The sequence below is a fragment of the Quercus robur genome, chromosome 2 (genome assembly GCF_932294415.1).
Source record: "Quercus robur chromosome 2, dhQueRobu3.1, whole genome shotgun sequence".
Lineage (NCBI taxonomy): Eukaryota > Viridiplantae > Streptophyta > Magnoliopsida > Fagales > Fagaceae > Quercus > Quercus robur.
This window is the reverse complement of record NC_065535.1, coordinates 79,188,761-79,208,717: the sequence shown is the minus strand read 5'-3', so window position 1 is coordinate 79,208,717 and position 19,957 is coordinate 79,188,761. Positions and strand designations below refer to the sequence as shown.

Sequence of the window (19,957 nt, the reverse complement as noted above, 5' to 3'; positions counted from 1 at the left end):
CGACTTGATGGGATCAGAGGAGTCCAGACTGAGCACTCTAAGTGGATGAGAGCCATGTAGGACCAGATTGATATTTTGTCTTCAAAACTTGACAGCTTCACCACCCAGCATGGACAGTGACCCTTTGGCCATTCCGGTAAAAAATGGGGAGATGTTTCTTTCTGTTGTTAATGACATTGTTGATGAGAAGCAGAAAAGCAGCTCTTAAGGGGAAGTAATGTGTTGAGGGGGAGTTGTCAAAATCAGAAACTTTGTTTATATATGCTTATGTTTTGGGTATTTAATGTTTATATGGGTTTAATACACTGTGGTTTTGGTGTATTCTTGTTTCTAACTCTTAACTTATACTCTTGGTTTAATCTTTTATATATTTTGTTGATGTTATTCAGGATATTTTGTGTTTGTACCCATGTGCTTTTGTAAGCTTTTAGGGTTAATGTTTTTATGCATATTCTGTAGGCTTTATGGTTTGTACCTTGCTTAATGCAGCCTTTTATGCTATGTTGAAATCAGTACTTATATCTAAATGTCTTGCATTTTGATTTATGTACTATCACTCTTGTGCCCTTGTAGGATTGTTCCTAGATGCATATACTTTGTATATTATGCATTGGTTGAGTGTTGAGCATACAAGTATCTTGCCTTGTCCTTGTTAACTTGTATGTCCTTGTGTTCATTCCAAGTGTGAATGAGCACTGTGATCACTACCTTGTGGTGTTCACTTGGTTGATCAAGCCATGGTTTGTTTCTTAACTCCATCTTTGCTTGATCACATATTGCCTGTTTCATATGCATTTCACGATTTTCTGCTTACAATGATTATGGTGTATTGTTGTGTTTCAGGAGTCTTATGTTCATATGATTCAAGTGCTTCATAGCTTCTAGAGTTAGGTGTGAGTGAGTTTTGTTCAACTGTTCCCAACTCACATGTTAAGTCTAGAGTCTGTTTTAGGGTTTTGTCACGGAATAGCCAAAGGGGGAGATTGTAAGGTTGAATTCATTCAACCGTCTAATTGGATTTATTCCGTGCCAAATTTGCTTGTATTTCAGCATTTAGTAACCCTGTATTTAGGTGGGTTTGTTGTAAGGGTAGTGAGTGAGATAGAGTGAAGTTTGCTCAAGAGTGTGCAAGAAAAGAGAGACTCGTGGCTTGGCCTCGCTGGTGACTCACGGCTGCAAGCCACCAAACGCAGCACACGTGCCAAGCATGCCGGAAGGTGAACAGTCATGCTAGCTGGAGCACTACAGGACAAAACAGGACAACTGGCCATACGATTATCTCGCGACTGGATCTCGCGACTTGACTAAGTTGCGAGGTCAAGCCGCGAGCCACCCCTGTTTTGTAAATTCTGACGTTTCACATTCCTCTCCCACTCCAGTATAAATACCCATTTTACCCACAAATGTAAGAGAGCTTCCAAAAAGAATTTTGAGAGAGAAATCCTAAAGAAAAACAAGATTGATTCACCCACAATCTATACATTAGAGTCTCTTTAAATTCCTCAACTCTCTTCCTCTCCATTGTCAAATCCTTGAGAGGGTTTTTACTAAACCTTGTTCTCACCATTTTCATCACTGTGAGAGGGCTGTTTGGATTTCTGGGAAGCAGTTAGGAAGGAACCAATCTTCATTGGTTGATGCTACGGTCTAGTAGCGGAATCCGGGAAGCTAGAAAAGAAAAAGGTTCGGCGCAACCTCGTTGGAGCAAGAAGCTTGGATGGCTTAGGTGCACTGGGTAGATTAGGCTTGGAGGGTCTATTGCTGTCCATGTATCCCAACTATATTTTCTAGTGGATTGTTTACCACTTGGAGGGCGGCAGAGAGGTTTTACGCCGAGGGCTTCGGTTTCCTCTTCGATAACACATCGCGTGTTGTCTTTGTGTTTGCATCTTTCTTTCCTTTTATTTTTACCTTTTATTAACTGCTGTGGGTTGTGTTTTTAATTTGGCTTAGATAGTTTTTTTTTTTTTTTTTCCAATTCCATATTATAGTTTATGTTAAGTTTCTGCATACTAGTTGTTTGACATAATGCTTGAATTGGTTAAGTTGTAATTTGGGGGTCTAAACGTTCAAGGGTGTTTACACACATATTTGAACTTTCAATACATCCTTGAGAGGTTTTTAGACCAAACACTTAATTCACCCATCTTGAGTGTTGAGAGAAGTTTTGGCTCTTATGGGAAGCACTAGAAGAAGCCATTGAGTGACAGATGTAATCAGGTAGAATTGCGAGGTCCAAATAACTAGTGAAGACAAGACTCCGAGAAGTCCGTTGGTAGTTGGAGCTTGGAAGGCTCAAGTACATTGGGTAGATTAGGCTTGAAGGGTCTTTTTGATATTCGTGTACTCCAACTTATTCACTAGTGGATCAATTTCAGCTTGGAAGGCCGCGAAGAGGTTTTTTGCCGAGTACTTTGATTTCCTCTTTGATAACATATCTTAGTGTTATCTTGTGTTTGCATCTCCCTTCCCTACTCTTTAAGCTTTACTTTTATCGCACTTTGCATTTGCTTATGACTTAGAGTAGTATTCTAGTTTATTGCGTTTCATTTACTCTTGTTCCGCACCTAGATAAGTTAGAGTAAAAGCAATTAAGTCATAATTTAAAATTGGGGGTCTAAACAAACATTAGTGTTTTCACACTAATTGAGCTTTCAAAAATGTAGAGACTATAACCCATGTGAGTTCTTGAGCCATTCAGTTTTTTAGAGGATTATTTTCGTTTGATCTCATTTTTCATTTGAAAGCGCATAACTTTGTTGTTGCTTAGTCTCATTATTCTTTGATTTGGTCAAATGCTAAGAATTCATCAATTTTATGCCACACGTGAATATGTTAAAGTCATGGATTTTGAAGAACTATCCCACTCCTTAAGAGTTGATTTTAGGCCATTTTGTTTATTTTGAGCCTTTATTATTTTCTTTCTTTATACATTACCTCTAGTCACCCATTTGAGTCTATTATTTAGCCATTCTTTCTCAAACCCTTTCCTAAAGTGTTCCAAGAATGAATGCAATCAAATTGTCTTATTGTGGTAAATTTGTGGTGAAATAGTTGGAAGAAAAGGAAGACTCACTAAAAAAAAAAAAAAAAAAAAAAAACCAAAAAAACAAGAGTCAAAAACAGAAAAGGGAAAACGTTGAAAAAAAAAAAAGGAATGTAAAAGAGGAAGAAATGGAGAATGAATTTGTTGATGAATGTTAGGACATATGTAAATCATGTTAGGAACATATGTCATTATAGAATTGGTTAATCCTTTGACAAAATGCACTTTACTTGTATTTGGGTAGATCTAGGATGGGTTTAGTACTTCAAGGAATAAGAGTTCAAATCTAGTATTGAAGCCACGCAAATCTGTTTAAGAAACAGGTGAAGAAGTGCTGATTCATTAAAGCTCGATAACTCTCGATAGCTCGTAAGTGAAGAAGTGCTGATTCATTAAAGCTCGATACCGCAACAGATACAAAAATCAATTTTTCAGATCTGATTTTCGGCCCATGCTTATGTATTTGTGTAGAGTTTATTTTCTCACAGCCCTAGACATATATAAGGCTTATTTTAAAATCCGTCACATGAGAGAATACAAGAACACATGCAATAGGTGACCAATGTCTTATTCTATTTGAAAGAAGTTACTGTGTCTTTTGCACCTTAGGGTTCTGTAACAAAGTGCTTCTTGATCTTCATTGTTGATGAAGTGAAGAACTTTATAGCTAACAATCTTCTTCATGTTGGTGTGTTAGTCACGTACTGGGAGCTGTGCATCTTTGGTTAGTCACATACTAGGATCCGTGCAAAAAAAGGTGGCATTCATATATTAAAGAGTTCAGAGGTTCTGAAGCGGTAGAAGGTTTATGCTATAAGTTCATCTATGGGGATTGTAAAATCTAGGGACAAAAGTTTTGTATTAGATCTGAAATTTCTCTTTACTATAGTGAATTGCTTTTTGGGAAAGTTTCCCCCCAAGTTTTTTATTGTGAAACTAGTTTGTTTCATTGGTTTTCCTGGGTCATCATATCTTGTCTTATTTACTTTTTCGCTGCATGATTTTGACATGATATTGATGTTAGTTTGTTTTAACAAAGTTTATTCATAATAAATCTAATTAACAACTTGGATTTAAAACTTATTAATTCTATCAACTAGGGTCCAAATTTCCCAAAAATGAATTTTGAAGAAAAAAGAAAGAAAGTGAAAGTGCAATATTCAAGAAACTAGAGAGGATAAATCAAATTTCATATACTCAAAAGAAGTTATCTCCCTAATTATTCTTGGGAACACTTTTTACTTTTACATATACCCTTTGTTCTTAATTACTCCTCTTTATCCTACATTATGTCCCAATGAAAGTCTTATTTGATCTTAAGAAAGGTATGGTTTGGATCTTATCATGACTAATTAATGAATGTGGTGTAATATTCTTTGTGTTTGGCATCCTTTCATGAGACTATAAATGTCCTTTATTTTGCTTCACTATTCTTCATCTTATTTATATGTGAGATATTAGCTTTTGTTCTACTTTATTCTGCACACATATGTTTAAGAGTGTTACACCCTTTTCAGAATGATTTTATTTGTTGAGTGTTAACACCTGTGAGATTTGAGTTGAAGCATAACTTTAGATAGAAATTCCAGTCATATTTTATCTTAAGACTAAGGTTGTGTTTGTGTTGGCCAAACTATGCACACACTAAGTATTGATGGCATGTGGAATATCTTTAGTAGTTGTTAGTGTTTTGACCTTTGATTAACTATTTCTACTAAAGTAATAAATTTTTGTTATTTTGTGTCCTTGTTTTGAATTGCTTATGTAAGGTTGAATTTATTCACCCATCTAATTGGCTTTATTCCGTGCCAAATTTGCTTGTAATTCAGCATTTAGTAACCCTGTATTTAGGTGGGTTTGTTGTAAGGGTAGTGAGTGAGATAGAGTGAAGTTTGCTCAAGAGTGTGCAAGAAAACAGAGACTCGCGGCTGGGACTCGCGGGTGGACTCGCGGCTGCAAGCCGCCAGAAGCAGCACACGTGCCAAGCATGCTGGAAGATGAACAGTCATGCTAGCTGGAGCACTATAGGACAAAACAGGACAACTGGCCATACGGTTAACTCGCGACTGGATCTCGCGACTTGGTCAAGCCGCGAGCCATCCCTGTTTTGTAAAACCTGACGTTTCACATTCCTCTCCCACTCCAGTATAAACACCCCTTTTACCCACGATTGAAAGAGAGCTTCCAGAGAGAATTTTGAGAGAGAAACCCTAAAGAAAAACCAGATTGCTTCACCCACAATCTCTACCTTAGAGTCTCTTCAAATTCCTCAACTCTCTTCCTCTCCATTGTCAAATCCTTGAGAGGCATTATACCAAACCTGGTTCTCACCATTATCATCTCGGTGAGACAGTTGTTTGGATTTCTGGGAAGCAGTTAGGAAGGAACCAATCTTCATTGGTTGATGCTATGGTCTAGTAGCGGAATCCGGGAAGCTAGAAAAGAAAAAGGTTCGGCGCAACCTCGTTGGAGCAAGAAGCTTGGAGGGCTTAGGTGCACTGGGTAGATTAGGCTTGGAGGGTCTATTGCTGTCCTTGTATCCCAACTGTATTTTCTAGTGGATTGATTACCGCTTGGAGGGCGGCGGAGAGGTTTTTCGCCGAGGACTTCGGTTTCCTCTTCGATAACACATCGCGTGTTGTCTTTGTGTTTGCATCTTCCTTCCTCTCTATCTTTGCCTTTATATTATCTGCTGTGGTTTTATTATGTTATGGCTTAGATAGATTTTAACCAATTTCATATTATAGCATGTGTTATGTTTCCGCACATTAGTTGTTTGACATATTGCTTGAATTGGTTAAGTTGTAATTTGGGGGTCTAAACGTTCAAAGGTGTTTTGTACACGTTTTTGAACTTTCAATTGGTATCAGAGCGGGTACACTGCTATTGGTTTCATTACCATTGTGTGATCCTTGACTCCCTTTTGAGATGGATAGGTCTCAATCCCTAAATGCACCTCTATATTTTGATGGTAGTAATTATGCTTTTTGGAAGGTTCGTATGAGAGCTTTTCTCTGTTCTATTGATGAATCCGTTTGGGATGCTGTTGAGATTGGTTGGACCAAACCTGAGGCAGCCAAATCCACATGGGATAAGGCAGCACTTGCTGCATCTAATGCTAACAGTAAAGCACTCAATGCTATTTTCTGTGGTGTGTCTCCAGATGAATTTCACAGGATTTCTCACATTACCATTGCCAAAGAAGCATGGGAGATTCTGGAAACAACTTATGAAGGCACGAAGAAAGTGAAAGACACCAAGTTACAAATGCTGACCACTCGGTTTGAGGAGCTCAAAATGAGTGAGGATGAGTCTTTTGACTCTTTCTATGGGAAACTAAATGAGGTGGTTGTCAGTAAGTTCAACTTGGGGGAGAAAACGGAGGACTCAAAGATTGTAAGGAAGATCCTTCGATCATTGCCGGAAAGTTTTCGTGCTAAAGTGACAGCCATTGAAGAGAGCAAGGATCTTGACGACATCAAAGTACAGGAGCTGGTTGGTTCTCTGCAGACTTATGAGATGTCGCTGTCCAATCAACGGAAGAGTAAATCCCTTGCTCTAAAGACCATTAATGAGAAGGTGGAAGATCAAGACTCATCGGGAGAAGATGTGGTTGACAAAGATGTAGCCTATCTTGTCAAAAATTTCAGAAAGTTTTTGAAATTCAAAAATAATGGCAAATTTGATAATAAAAGAAAATTCCAAAGTTCTGGAAGGGAGAAGAGGGATATCAAAAAGAAAGATGGAAACGAATCCCACCCACACAAGGTGTCACTTGTTTCGAATGTAACGGGCATGGACACTTTAAGAAGGAATGTCCGAATTATTTGAAATCGAAAGGCAAAGTGTATGCCACGACTTTGAGTGACTCAGATTCGTCTGACTCAGAATCTGAAGAGAGCTGTGATGGAGAGGGGAACTATTCAGCTTTTATGACTATTGCTCATGTTGAGTCTTCGGATGAGTTGAATCTGCTTGTACGAGATCTTGGAGAACATAGTGATGATGAATCACTAGGAATTGTTGAAGAATCAGAAGCTGAAGAAGATGAAAGCACTGCAAATCTTCAAGAGAATTATAACTCACTCTTGGAGAAGTCGGGTGAGTACACAAGGATGGCCAAGGCTGCTGTGAGAAAAATGAAGAAGGCTGAGGAGGACTACAAAAGTCTCCTAATTCGATATAGGGAGGCCAAATGTGAGATAGAAACACTGAATGGTGAGTTGTCTGAAACTTACACAAAAGTGAGATTTCTTGAGAATGAGGTTGTGCAAGCGAATGTTAAAATAGAGAGGGTCACCACCAAGAAGCTAGACGATGTTATATCATCTCAAAAGAGCTTTTCAGACAAATCCGGATTGGGATATACCGGAGGAAGTAGTTCATCTGGAAATGTCACTAAAGAGGTGAAGTTTGTAAAGGCCAAAGATCCAGTTGTAGCTGACCTTACTGGTGTGAAGCTCGAGGTGGAGGAGAAGAAGAATGTGGTGGACCAACGAATGCTGAATCCTCGTAATCAGTCTGTGGGCAGGTCTGAATCTCGTGCCAAGTCACGTCCACGACCACAAAGAGGTCCTAGAGGAACTTATGTGTGCCATTATTGCGGACTTCAAGGGCATACTCGACCAAATTGCCAAAAGCTGAGAGCAAAGAACAGTGCAACTCCTCAAAGGTCAGGAGGACCCAGACATGACAGGAGAATTTGGGCAGGTGATCAATCTAGAGATCAAAATGGAGATCCCGGAATGATGAACGTGATGAAGATGATTGGTGCATTCACCAACTGCTTGGAAAGCTTCTCACGAAGGTTTGAAAGCCCTAACTCCCGTACCCAATCCTATAAGGAAATCACCCCAAACGCAAGTGACGTGTGGGTGAAAAAGGGTACTCATGCATAAGCATTACAACATGTCCATGCATTAATACTTCCTATGCTTTGCGACTATGTTTGTTTGGTTTGTTTGCTGTTTTTGATGTTGGTTGTTTGCTTGTCTTCTTGTGAATATTTTTAATTTTGTCTTATCAATCTTATTGTTTCTTGTGTCAAAAATCCAAAAATCACATAAAAAATTAGAAAATCAAAAAGCTTGATTGACTTTGTTGAGTTTTGTCTCAAAACTTGTTTTGCCTTGTACCTTTGTGCTAATGGCTTTGTGCATTTTCAAGCATTGCTTGTTTACATGCACTCATATCACTGTGGGAAAAAATCTTGAAATCTATGTGATTGTTGTAAATAGATCTTCAAACTTGTCATGAATGATTAGTGAATGGTTATGTTGATCTTGAGACATGCATAGACTTGTGTCTATATATCTTCCCACTTTTTATTTTTGTTTTGCTAAAAAGAGCTCACCAAATGTAAATCTCAAAATGTAAAGAGATATTGAGCTGCAAAAGCCTGTCGCACATTCTAGTATTTGACTAGGAAAAAGGGTAAGCGACCTTATATTAAAGTGATTGTTTATTCAAAAAGCCAAAGGCTTGATCATTAAAGTGAAATGTCAAATATCACTCTCACAATGAGAGGTGATTGCCTCAAAAAGATCAAAAAGATCAAATGTTATGACTAAAAGTGGAGTAAAATGTAAAGCTCCAAGTTATGTTATCAAGTTGTGTGGGACGTCATATATACATATTTCTATAATTGAGATAGGTCACATGATCTAGTGCTAATTGTGTATGCCTTGGTTGAATCGATCATTGAAGCTTCACATTAGACGAAGGACTATCTCATTGTTGATATCCACACACAACACACAAGTTTATGTTCAATAAATGCCATATTCATTTGTGTGATTGTACTTGATGAAATGTGTTTTTACATGCTCAATTTTTGTTAATTCAAGCACAAAAAGATTTTTGAGTGTTTTAGGTGTTTTTGGAAAGTATTTTGTTTGAAAAATCTGAAAATTTCAAAAATACAGTTTTCCCCTGTTTTGGCGGCTCAGTCGCGGGTATGTCAAGTCGCGAGCATGTCAAGTCGCGAGCCTCAGTCGCATCCTCGCTGGTCATTTTTGGCGACTTGTTCGCGAGTGGAAGGTCCAGTCGCGAGGTTCACTCAGAGATTTTTGCGGCTCAGCTCGCGACTCACTCGCGGGTAGACCTTCCAGTCGCAAAAAACACTTAGAAAAATTTTTCAAAATTTTGTTCTTGAGTGCTTTGGCGGCTTGAGCTGGCGACTGTGTGGCGACTTAATCAAGTCGCGAAAATCGCATGTTTTGCAGAAATAAGAGCAGTTTTTAAACTTTTTTCAGTTTTCCCTCGAACTTTTGTGACTGTTCATCTTCTCTCTAAACTATCTCCATCCCAAACACTCCGTGCTCCCATTTCCAATCTCCATTGTTGCATTCTTGTAGCTCAAAATCGTCAAGTTACAGGTATGGGTTTTCAGTTTTACACTCTTTTCTACTTGATTTTGTGCTTTTCCCCTTTGTTTTTTCGCATATGATTGTGATTTAGAAATGGGTTTATGTTTCGGTTTCTGCTCCTTGTTCATGCTTAGCTTGTGGATGTTGTTGCTATAGTTTGCGTTGATGATAGTCATATCCTTATTGCTCTTCATCTTGTGCTTAGCTAAGTTTTTCTTTTATTTTAATCTGAACTTTGAGATGTTGAGTTGTTTCTATTTGTTCATTTTGAGGTTGAGTTTTACTGTGCTAAATTTGCATGTTTTATTGTGTTAATCTGTTGGGAGCTTCTGTTAGTCTCAAAATACTGACTGTGTGTCATATCATTTTTCCATTATATGTCTCATTGACATATATCTGCCTTTAGGATAGTTTCTCCATGTTGTTCATGTGTTTCGTATCTTAGGCTTGGTTTATCCATGTGATTGTCCTAAGTAGCTTATTGTTTAAGTGTTCAAAGTTAATTTGTATGAATGATATCTCTTTGTTAATTACATGGTACTGACTGGTTCTGCACATATATTGTTCTATGCTGTTGTGGCCTTTTCTGATTGTTCACAGATGGCTCCCTCACCTCAGAAGAAGAAATCTACTGCAAAGAAGGCTGACAAAAGATTAAAGATGGATTCTAAACTGTTTAGGTCAGTTCACCACTTTGAGAGATACAAGGATAACTTCTTGAATGCAGGAATCATTCAAGAAAGATTTGTAGATTTGGAGGACTTAAGACAAACCTTTATTCCCAGCTGTTTTGAAGGAAGAGGATGGGAAAAGCTTCTGAGTGGTTTCCCTGTTGTGTGTGAACCCCTAATTAGGGAATTTTACTCAAATGCTGTGATAAAGGAGAATGAATTAAGTTGCTGGGTGAGAGGTAAAGAATTTGTCTTGGATGCTCATGTCATAGATGATGCATTAGGGCTTGAAGGATTAGATGATGAAGAATTTATCAATTACAAGGATAGGAGTGTTTCTATTGAAATAGTTCAACAAAGGATAGGTGGGCAGAGAGAAGGGAAATGTTTGAATACCACTGCCTTTCCAGTGGACATGAGGTGCCTTACAATAATCATGATGTTTAACCTCTATCCCATTAAGAAATTGACTACAATCAATTGTGCTAGAGCAGTTTTTCTGATGGATCTCAAAGAAAAGAATTTCATAGACATAAGTTCCCACATTTATGACACCATTGTGGATGAGACTAGAACAACCTCTAGGCCTAAATTGATCTTTCCCAGTTTGCTAATGAGGATTTTTAGAAGGAAGGGTGTTCCAATCCCTCAAGACATCAGTCCCATGTCCACACCCTCTGCAATTAACAAGCTTACCTGCAAAAGGATAAGTGTTAGGCTTCCAGGAGAAGAAGATGAAGGTGATGAAGGAGAGGCTGTCCCAATGGAGACTGAAGCAGAGGCAGCAGGGCATGCATCAACCTCAACTCCTAGGAGGAGTGGCAAAAGACACAGAACTTCAACTTCTGCAGATACACCTCCAGATGCTTTCCAAATCATTCTGGAAAGACTTGATGGGATCAGAGCAGTCCAAACTGAGCACTCTGACAGGATGAGAGCCATGCAAGACCAGATTGATGTCTTGGCTGCTAAACTTGACAGCATCACCACTCAGCATAACCAGTGACCCTTTGGCCATTCCTGTCAAAAAGGGGGAGAAGTTCATTGATGATTGAGAAGCAGAAAAGCAGCTCTTAAGGGGGAGTAATTAGTTGAGGGGGAGTTGCCAAAATCAGAAACTTTGTTTATATATGTTTATGTTTTGGGTACTTTTAGTGTTTTTATGGTTTTGATACACTGTGTTTTGGTGTATAGCTGTTCCTAACTCATAACTTATACTCTTGGTTTAAACTTTAATATATTTTAATGATGTTATTCAGGATGTTTTTGTGTTTGTACCCATGTGCTTTTGTAAGCTTTTAGGGTTAATGTTTTATGCATAGTTTGTAGGCTTTATGGTATGTACCTTGCTTAATGCAGCCTTTATGCTATGTTGAAATCAGTACTTTAATCTAAATGTTCTGCATTTTGGTTTATGTACTGTCACTCTTGTGCCCTTGTAGGATTGTTCCTAGATGCATATGCCTTGTGTGTTATGCATTGGTTGAGTGTTGAGCATACAAGTGTCTTGCCTTGTGCTTGTTAACTTGTATGTCCTTGTGTTCATTCCAAGTGTGAATGAGCACTGTGATCACTACCTTGTGGTATTCACTTGGTTGATCAAGCCATGGTTTGTTTATTAACTCCATCTTTGCTTGATCACATATTGCCTGTTTCATATGCATTTATAATTTTCTACTTACAATGATCATGGTGTATTGTTGTGTTTCAGGAGTATTATGTTCATATGATTCAAGTGCTTCACAGCTTCTAGAGTTAGGTGTGAGTGAGTTTTGTTCAACTGTTCCCAACTCACATGTTAAGTCTAGAGTCTGTTTTAGGGTTTTGTCACGGAATAGCCAAAGGGGGAGATTGTAAGGTTGAATTTATTCAACCATCTAATTGGCTTTATTCCGTGCCAAATTTGCTTGTAATTCAGCATTTAGTAACCCTGTATTTAGGTGGGTTTGTTGTAAGGGTAGTGAGTGAGATAGAGTGAAGTTTGCTCAAGAGTGTGCAAGAAAACAGAGACTCGCGGCTGGGACTCGCGGGTGGACTCGCGGCTGCAAGCCGCCAGAAGCAGCACACGTGCCAAGCATGCTGGAAGATGAACAGTCATGCTAGCTGGAGCACTACAGGACAAAATAGGACAACTGGCCATACGGTTAACTCGCGACTGGATCTCGCGACTTGGTCAAGCCGCGAGCCACCCCTATTTTGTAAAACCTGACGTTTCACATTCCTCTCCCACTCCAGTATAAATACCCCTTTTACCCACAATTGAAAGAGAGCTTCCAGAGAGAATTTTGAGAGAGAAACCCTAAAGAAAAACCAGATTGCTTCACCCACAATTTCTACCTTAGAGTCTCTTCAAATTCCTCAACTCTCTTCCTCTCCATTGTCAAATCCTTGAGAGGCATTATACCAAACCTGGTTCTCACCATTATCATCTCTGTGAGACAGTTGTTTGGATTTCTGGGAAGCAGTTAGGAAGGAACCAATCTTCATTGGTTGATGCTATGGTCTAGTAGCGGAATCCGGGAAGCTAGAAAAGAAAAAGGTTCGGCGCAACCTCGTTGGAGCAAGAAGCTTGGAGGGCTTAGGTGCACTGCGTAGATTAGGCTTGGAGGGTCTATTTGCTGTCCTTGTATCCCAACTGTATTTTCTAGTGGATTGATTACCGCTTGGAGGGCGGCGGAGAGGTTTTTCGCCGAGGACTTCGGTTTCCTCTTCGATAACACATCGCGTGTTGTCTTTCTGTTTGCATCTTCCTTCCTCTCTATCTTTGCCTTTATATTATCTGCTGTGGTTTTATTATGTTATGGCTTAGATAGATTTTAACCAATTTCATATTATAGCATGTGTTATGTTTCCGCACATTAGTTGTTTGACATATTACTTGAATTGGTTAAGTTGTAATTTGGGGGTCTAAACGTTCAAAGGTGTTTTGTACACGTTTTTGAACTTTCAGCTTAAATTGCTAGGGACTAGCAATGTGCTAGTTGGGGAGTGTGATAATAGCTTAATTTTACATATTTATATCATTATTAGAAAGAATTATCATACTTATTTTGAGTTAATTCATGCATTTTATATTTGGTTTTGGAATAATGTTGAATAATCAATTTTGTGCTGAATTGAATTTTAATACTTAAATTTGTCTTTTGTAGGAAAATGAAATTAAATGAGCGGATTTGTGCAAAGAAGAAGGCTAATGGACTTTACTTTTACAAGGGCCATAATGAAGTCAATGTAGGCCAACCCAATGAAATTTGAGTCCAATTGGAACAAGGAATCAAAGGAAATTTGCATAAAATCTAAGTCCAATTAGGACTATGATTCCAACTTGTGCACCAGTTAGTATTTGGGGTATAACTTTTGGCTCAGATGTCTAATCGAGATGATTCATATTGAGCTAGATAGTTAACTTAAAGGGCTACAACTTTGTAGTTTACCAAAAGTTCGAAAATGAAGTTAAATGAGTCGAAAATGTCAGTTAAGTGAAGACTAAAAACCTAGGATTTTCTCCAAACGGGAATTCAATTTGTAATAGGATTCCTTGACCTATTTAAAGGCTCTTTAGGGTAAAATTTAGGGGTGAGACATGGTAGAACGTAATTTAGGTTTCCTTATAGTTTCTTTACAATTTTTAGAGTTTTATTTGTGTTATGACTTGCTAGAAGCCTTGCTAAGGCAAGGGGTGAAACCCAACCCTTTATTGGTAAGCTCTTAACAATTATTTATTGGTTTTAATGCTTATATTTTTATTTTTTTGATTGATTTACTCATCTAGAAAAGTGTTTAGTTGTATATAATTCTTTGATTTATCATAGACTTCGGGCACGTTAAATGCTTAGTATTCCCTGTGAACTAATTCACTAGTTTTGTTTTGCCTAAAATCAATCAATTTCATAAAACTATTTAGACAATTAATTTTTGAGTTTTTATTGTTAAATAATCCGACTAATATCATCCTTTGGATGAATTTTAGTTGAGTTATAAAATAAATATTGTTAAGACTACTAATAGATGTGTTGTGTGTGAATCCCTAAACCTTAACACCTTAATATATTACTATTTTCTCTCAATTTAAATTAACTTTACTAAACCATCAAAAATCTCTTCAATTAAACTTAATTATTTTAGTTTTATTCTCTTATGGTTTGCTAATCAATTCTTTTTTTCCCTATGGATTTGACCTCGGACTTACTGAGTTATTACTTCACAACAATCTTACACTTGGGAACATTATTTAAGTCATAGCATGGACTCTGAATACCCTAAGCCCACTTGGAGTGGTGGAGTTAGGTTAGAAGGCCCAATACGATTAATTTGTTTAGAGTTATGGGTTCCTGAGGTGAATTTTTACGCAATCTTGTGGTCTAATTGCTAAGTCTATGGTAAAACGTTGAACAAATTATTCAACAGAGACTAGGTTAGGAATTAACACTTCCTCGGATCTGGACGAAGAGCAAATGCTTATATTGAGTTCAAGTTCCAAATATAGGATTATACCACTTAGTTCTTTTGTTTTTTTTAGTTTCTCGTCCTCCCTATTTGTAAGGGCTTCCTTTCCTTACATAGTCCATTGGATTGCATCCTAGCCCTCCTCTTGTACAGCTAGGGGCCTTCCTTTGGATACTTGTCCCATCAGAGCTATGCTGGAGGTGGTCAAATGTGCTGCAGGTGGTAAAATGTGTTGTAAGCTGTGTGACTACTATTCAAGCATCATTTCTTCATTAATGCGGCCATCTGAGTTGGTATAGTGCATTAAATGTAGAGGTGATTGTTACTTTATCTAGATATTTCCTCTTTTCTTTGCTTACATGTCTCTTCCACCTTTCTTGATTTCTTGTTTTCTGGTACAAGTAGCTTGCTCGATAATTCCTGAGGAACGCTTGCTCCTCGAGCTCCTTGAGAGGTCAGCCTCTTCATCTTTCCTCCTCAAGCTCTAATCCGTGTGTTGGGTTAGGATTGATGTGCAACTGGGCCTTTTTTGCTCCTTCGACTAAGCCCACGAGCTCTATTTCGTACTTGACCTCACCCCTCCAACAATCAATATATATATATATATATATATATATATATATTATAACACTTATATTAAAATTTTTAGTATTAGTTTTATGGGTACTATGAGAATTATTTATAATGAATTTGGAATATAATTAGACATTTATATGAATTGTGATAATTTTTTGAAAAGTTGATAGAACTGTTTTTTTAGAAGGTATAAAACATTTAAAACCAACCTGACCCAAAAAAAGAAAAAAAAGAATATGAATGTCTTTCACATGAGTCCAAATCTTTTATTTCAATTTCTATGTTCCATTTTATACTTCACCAATAAAAACATACCACATGTGAACTTATTTGATTAAATTATATTATTATGACTTTTCCTATTTTAACTATCTAAAATAAAATATATATATAAAAAAAAAAGCCAACACCTCCCCCCACCATCACCCCACTACCAACCTTCGCTGATGTTGGCCACTGACGCCGTCCATATCACTGGTCTGAACTGTTTTGAATTTTCTCTACTTCACTTATTGCGGGGACGACTTTCTGATTCACCACTCCTTTTATTCTTTTTTTATTTTTTATTTTTTATTGAGAGTTTATTCCTTTCATACTTAGATCTGATTTCTAGTTTATCAGTGTTTGGTTTTTACTATTATAAACCCACATCTCATGGCCCGCTCAAACGCCAAATCCGCCATATCTAGAATAAGGACTTAGACGTATCTGAGTTATGCCAGCAATTGAGACTTCAGGAAATAGTGCTTAAAAAGCTTCCACCCAGTCCAATTTCATTTTCATGACTTAACCTGAACGACTCCATTCCTCCATCCTTAAGTACTGGAATGGAGTTACTGCAAAGAACGAACAGGGGTGCCAGTGTCTTTCTTGGCAAACCTAGCTTTTACTATTGATAATCATAAATGACCCATGCCGAAACCCATCTTTCAAACCCAAGCAAAAATATCATAAAATCCAAACAACAAAGAAAAACCAATTTATTGAATTAACCAAAGACAAAACAAATCAAATAGAAAGATAAAGTCATCCAAAATGGGTTTCGTTCATAGTATAAAAATGAAAATAAAAGTGTGAAAACAGAGAAGTAATCCAGGCAACAGTGGTTGTCGGTGACCGAAGATATTGATGGCATCGGTGGCCGGGACTATGGTGGTGGTGGAGGTGTTGGTAGTGGGAGGAGTTGGGCCTTTTTATTTTATTTTAGATAGTTAAAATAGGAAAAGTCATAATAATAAAATTTAATGAAATAGGTTGAGATGTGATATGTTTTTAATGGATGGAGTATAAAGTGGCAAAAAAAAAAAAAAAAAAAAGATTTAGACCTCAATCACACGGGGTTGCAGTGGCATGCAATTAATTTGGCACGGAGTGAAAGTAGACGGAAATCGGAGGACTTTCATTTTTTAAGTTCCTACTTGGATCCCATAAATAAAAAAAATAAAAAAATCCCAATTGGACTTTTTTAATATATTTTTTCCCCAATTGGATTATTAAATTCCCAATCATGGCGAATAAATATTGAGAACACTCTTCCAAGACAAAAACTATCTTTACTACAATATATATACATATATATATATATATATATATATTTGTTTGCACGTGTTAAGTCTGTAACTGATCTGTTACGAAAGCTGTATTTGGTTACACGAAGATAGAAAGAAAAGAGAGGCAGAGAAAGAGCCAAGAGAAAACAGAATGCAAAGGGAAAAAGGCAAACACTGTATTCAAGGAACTGAAGATTTACAAGACCAATCTATTCTCTATGAGAAGAGATGATATGCTGTGTATACAGCAAGACACTCATAGCATGGGAGTTACATGTGTAACTACTAAAACCACCGATTTTATCACCTACAGCCCCAGTGTGTTGTGAGGCACTGTATATTTCATGTGCCGATTGATTAGTCCTAAGTTTCCACGTAGGTTTCGATCACAAGGTCAACCTAATAACCCTTCTTTTGTGGTTTACAAAATTTGCGAGTAGAAGAGGGACTGGTGTTTTTGAGCTTATCTTGTGGTTGGTTATATGCATGTGATACAATACAGTTTAATCCTTTCAAGCTAATAACCCTTTGTCTGTCGTTCACAAAATTTGCCCCTAGTGTGGGAGCAACCCTTTCCAGACAAAATCTACCCGTAGTATAGGGGAGATAATTTTTGGCAGAGCTACGAAGAAAATTTTATTCAGGCTCATGCAAACTAAGTATGATTAGCAAGGGTAGCAAAATTATTAATAATAGTGGACCCATATACCAGACTAATTAGTTCTTGTACGGTTGTACCTACAAACTACAGCTATGTATTTAATCATTATATTATGCTTGCAACATCATCACTTTTGATGTGTTTCATTCTCAATTTCTTTCTCGATTTTCTGAAAACATATTTTCCTTCATGTGTTTTTCCTAACAAAGGCGTACAATAAACGAAATCCGTTTGCTTTTATGAATGATTTATAATAGATATTTTAAGATACTGCAATAAAAGGTTGGTGCCAAAAAAAAAACATCTTCATTGCAAGGAGTGTTCAAGTCATTCAATATGTGCGTAGTGGAATCCATGTCTATTGGACTACAATGTTCATCTAAACACACACACACATATATATATATATATATATATATATATATATATGCGCATATAGGTATTTAGAATATAGAATTGCACTAGGCTGTTGCAACTTTAAACGAAAAAAGTTTGCATGCTTTATTTTGATGATAGTATATGATACGCAATAGGAGTTTCCACACGATTGAGCAATATATCTGACTCAATGTTAGAAAATATATCATCCTGTGTGGCGCAATTAGGAGTTGATGGCAAGGACTACGATTCAGGAACCAAGGTTAGGTTATGCCTTTGGTTCCAAATCTTCTTCAAATTAATGGTTCATTTGGATTGAGGAGGAGGGAGGGAGAATAAAGTAGATTTAGTCCAAAATTAGTCCTTTTTTAATCAACTCTACTCTATTTTTATCCACTCCCCCTACTTCCCCCCTCCATCCAAACGAGTCTTAATAGATCTTAGAAAGGAGGAAAATGATTAAGTTATAAACTTATTTTCAAAATTTTATGTAAACTATTGACGTGATAAATAATTATTATTATATAAAAAAGTAATGTCAACGATTGGCTCATATGAAAAAATAATAAAAACTTATTATATCAATAATTTATTAAAATATCATAAAAAAATTTGTATCAATAGCATTACTATTCTATCTCATGATAATGTCAAAAATAACAAGATTGCAGCTTGGTTACTTGTATTGTGTAATGTGTAGGTACTTTAGTAATTCTTACTGGTTAAATATAGTTTCATTGATAACATAATAGAGAATAAAAACACACAACTAGCATTCCACCCACTCATTCATAATCGTAGGAGTAGGGCTATTGACCCAGAAAACAAGGCAAGGAAAAATAAAATAAGGCAAAGCAACAACAACAGCTTCAACAACAAACGTAGGAAAGATACGAACCCAAATTAAGTCATCATGCAAGTTGAACGAGGAGGGACGACTGCATGCATGTCTCATGCATGTGAGTCATCACGTTTTTCATTTTTTTTCACTGGCCTTTGGTTGACTGGTATATTTTCTCTTGGATCGACTCCTGCATCATCTGGACCTCGGGCATTTTCAGCCGCACCTGGCCTTTGGTTGACTGGTATATTTTCTCTTGGATCGACTCCTACATCATCTGGACCTCGGGCATTTTCAGCCGCACCTGGCCTTTGGTTGACTGGTATATTTTCTCTTGGATCGACTCCTACATCATCTAGACCTCGGGCATTTTCAGCCGCACCTGGCCTTTGGTTGACTGGTATATTTTCTCTTGGATCGACTCCTACATCATCTGGACCTCGGGCATTTTCAGCCGCACCTGGCCTTTGGTTGACTGGTATATTTTCTCTTGGATCGACTCCTACATTATATGGACCTTGGACATTTTCAGCAGCACTTGACCCTTCATGATCACTTTGTGGTGTAGTAGAGGATTTGGCTTCACCAGTAACAGGGGGAGGTTCAGGTTTAGGATCTTGATCCTGCTTTTTAGGGGCCATTAGACTTTTACTTCGCCTGAAGATAGGAAACGATCACATTGATGATCCCCTTTTATAAAGATTTAACCCAATTAACAAACAACATCAACCATTTGAATATTTCCATTAAGGTGTGTTTGAGATTTACTTATTTTATTGAAATCGAAAACTTTTTACTGACAACATTATAAATAAAGGTAAAAGTTAGTTGAAATAGTATAATGGAACTCATAAATAGTATCAAAAAGTGCAGTAGGACTTATGAATAGTAGCAAAAATAAGCTTAATAGTAAAATAAGTTAGTAAAATTAATCATGCCAAACGGATATTTGGCAAAGATTATTTTTGCTAACTTATTTTACTATTCAGCTTATTTTTGCTACTATTCATGAGTCCCACTGCACTTTTTGGTACTATTCATGAGTCTTATTGTACTATTCCAGCTAACTTTTACTATTATCTACAGTACTTTTAATAAAAAGTTTTCAGTTTCAGCAAAATAAGTAGATCCCAAACGGAGTGTAAATGTATGTTTGGCTCCAGCTTAAAAAACTAGCTTATTTTAATATTCATTTTATTTTTGTTACTATTCATGGGTCCATTGTACTTTTTCGTACTATTTATGAGTCTCACTGTACTATTTCAATTAACTTTTACCTTTACCTATAATACTTACAGTAAAAAGTTTTCAATTTCAAAAAAATAAGCTGATTCCAAAAAGACCTTCAACATGGGAATTTTAACTCTCACAATCGTTGATATTTACTATATATACTTAATGTTCATAATTTGATGCACAA

General features: G+C 37.0%; 1 protein-coding gene across 3 annotated transcripts; it reads right to left on the bottom strand.

Moving 5' to 3' along the window:
* Window positions 1–18,415: 18,415 nt before the first annotated feature.
* LOC126707321 (uncharacterized) lies at window positions 18,416–19,188 on the bottom strand. 3 transcript variants are annotated; one of them, XM_050406919.1, is made up of 2 exons: window positions 18,842–19,188; window positions 18,416–18,763 (listed from the first exon to the last, which is right to left on the bottom strand). In XM_050406919.1, the coding sequence occupies exons 1-2, from the start codon at window positions 19,176–19,178 to the stop codon at window positions 18,648–18,650; spliced, it is 453 nt and encodes a 150-aa protein (XP_050262876.1). In that variant the 5' UTR covers window positions 19,179–19,188; the 3' UTR covers window positions 18,416–18,647. The 3 variants fall into 3 exon arrangements, with proteins under 3 accessions (XP_050262876.1, XP_050262885.1, XP_050262873.1); XM_050406928.1 differs by having other exon boundaries at window positions 18,416–18,841; window positions 18,920–19,188; XM_050406916.1 differs by having other exon boundaries at window positions 18,416–18,919; window positions 18,998–19,188.
* Between the last annotated feature and the right edge of the window lie 769 nt (window positions 19,189–19,957).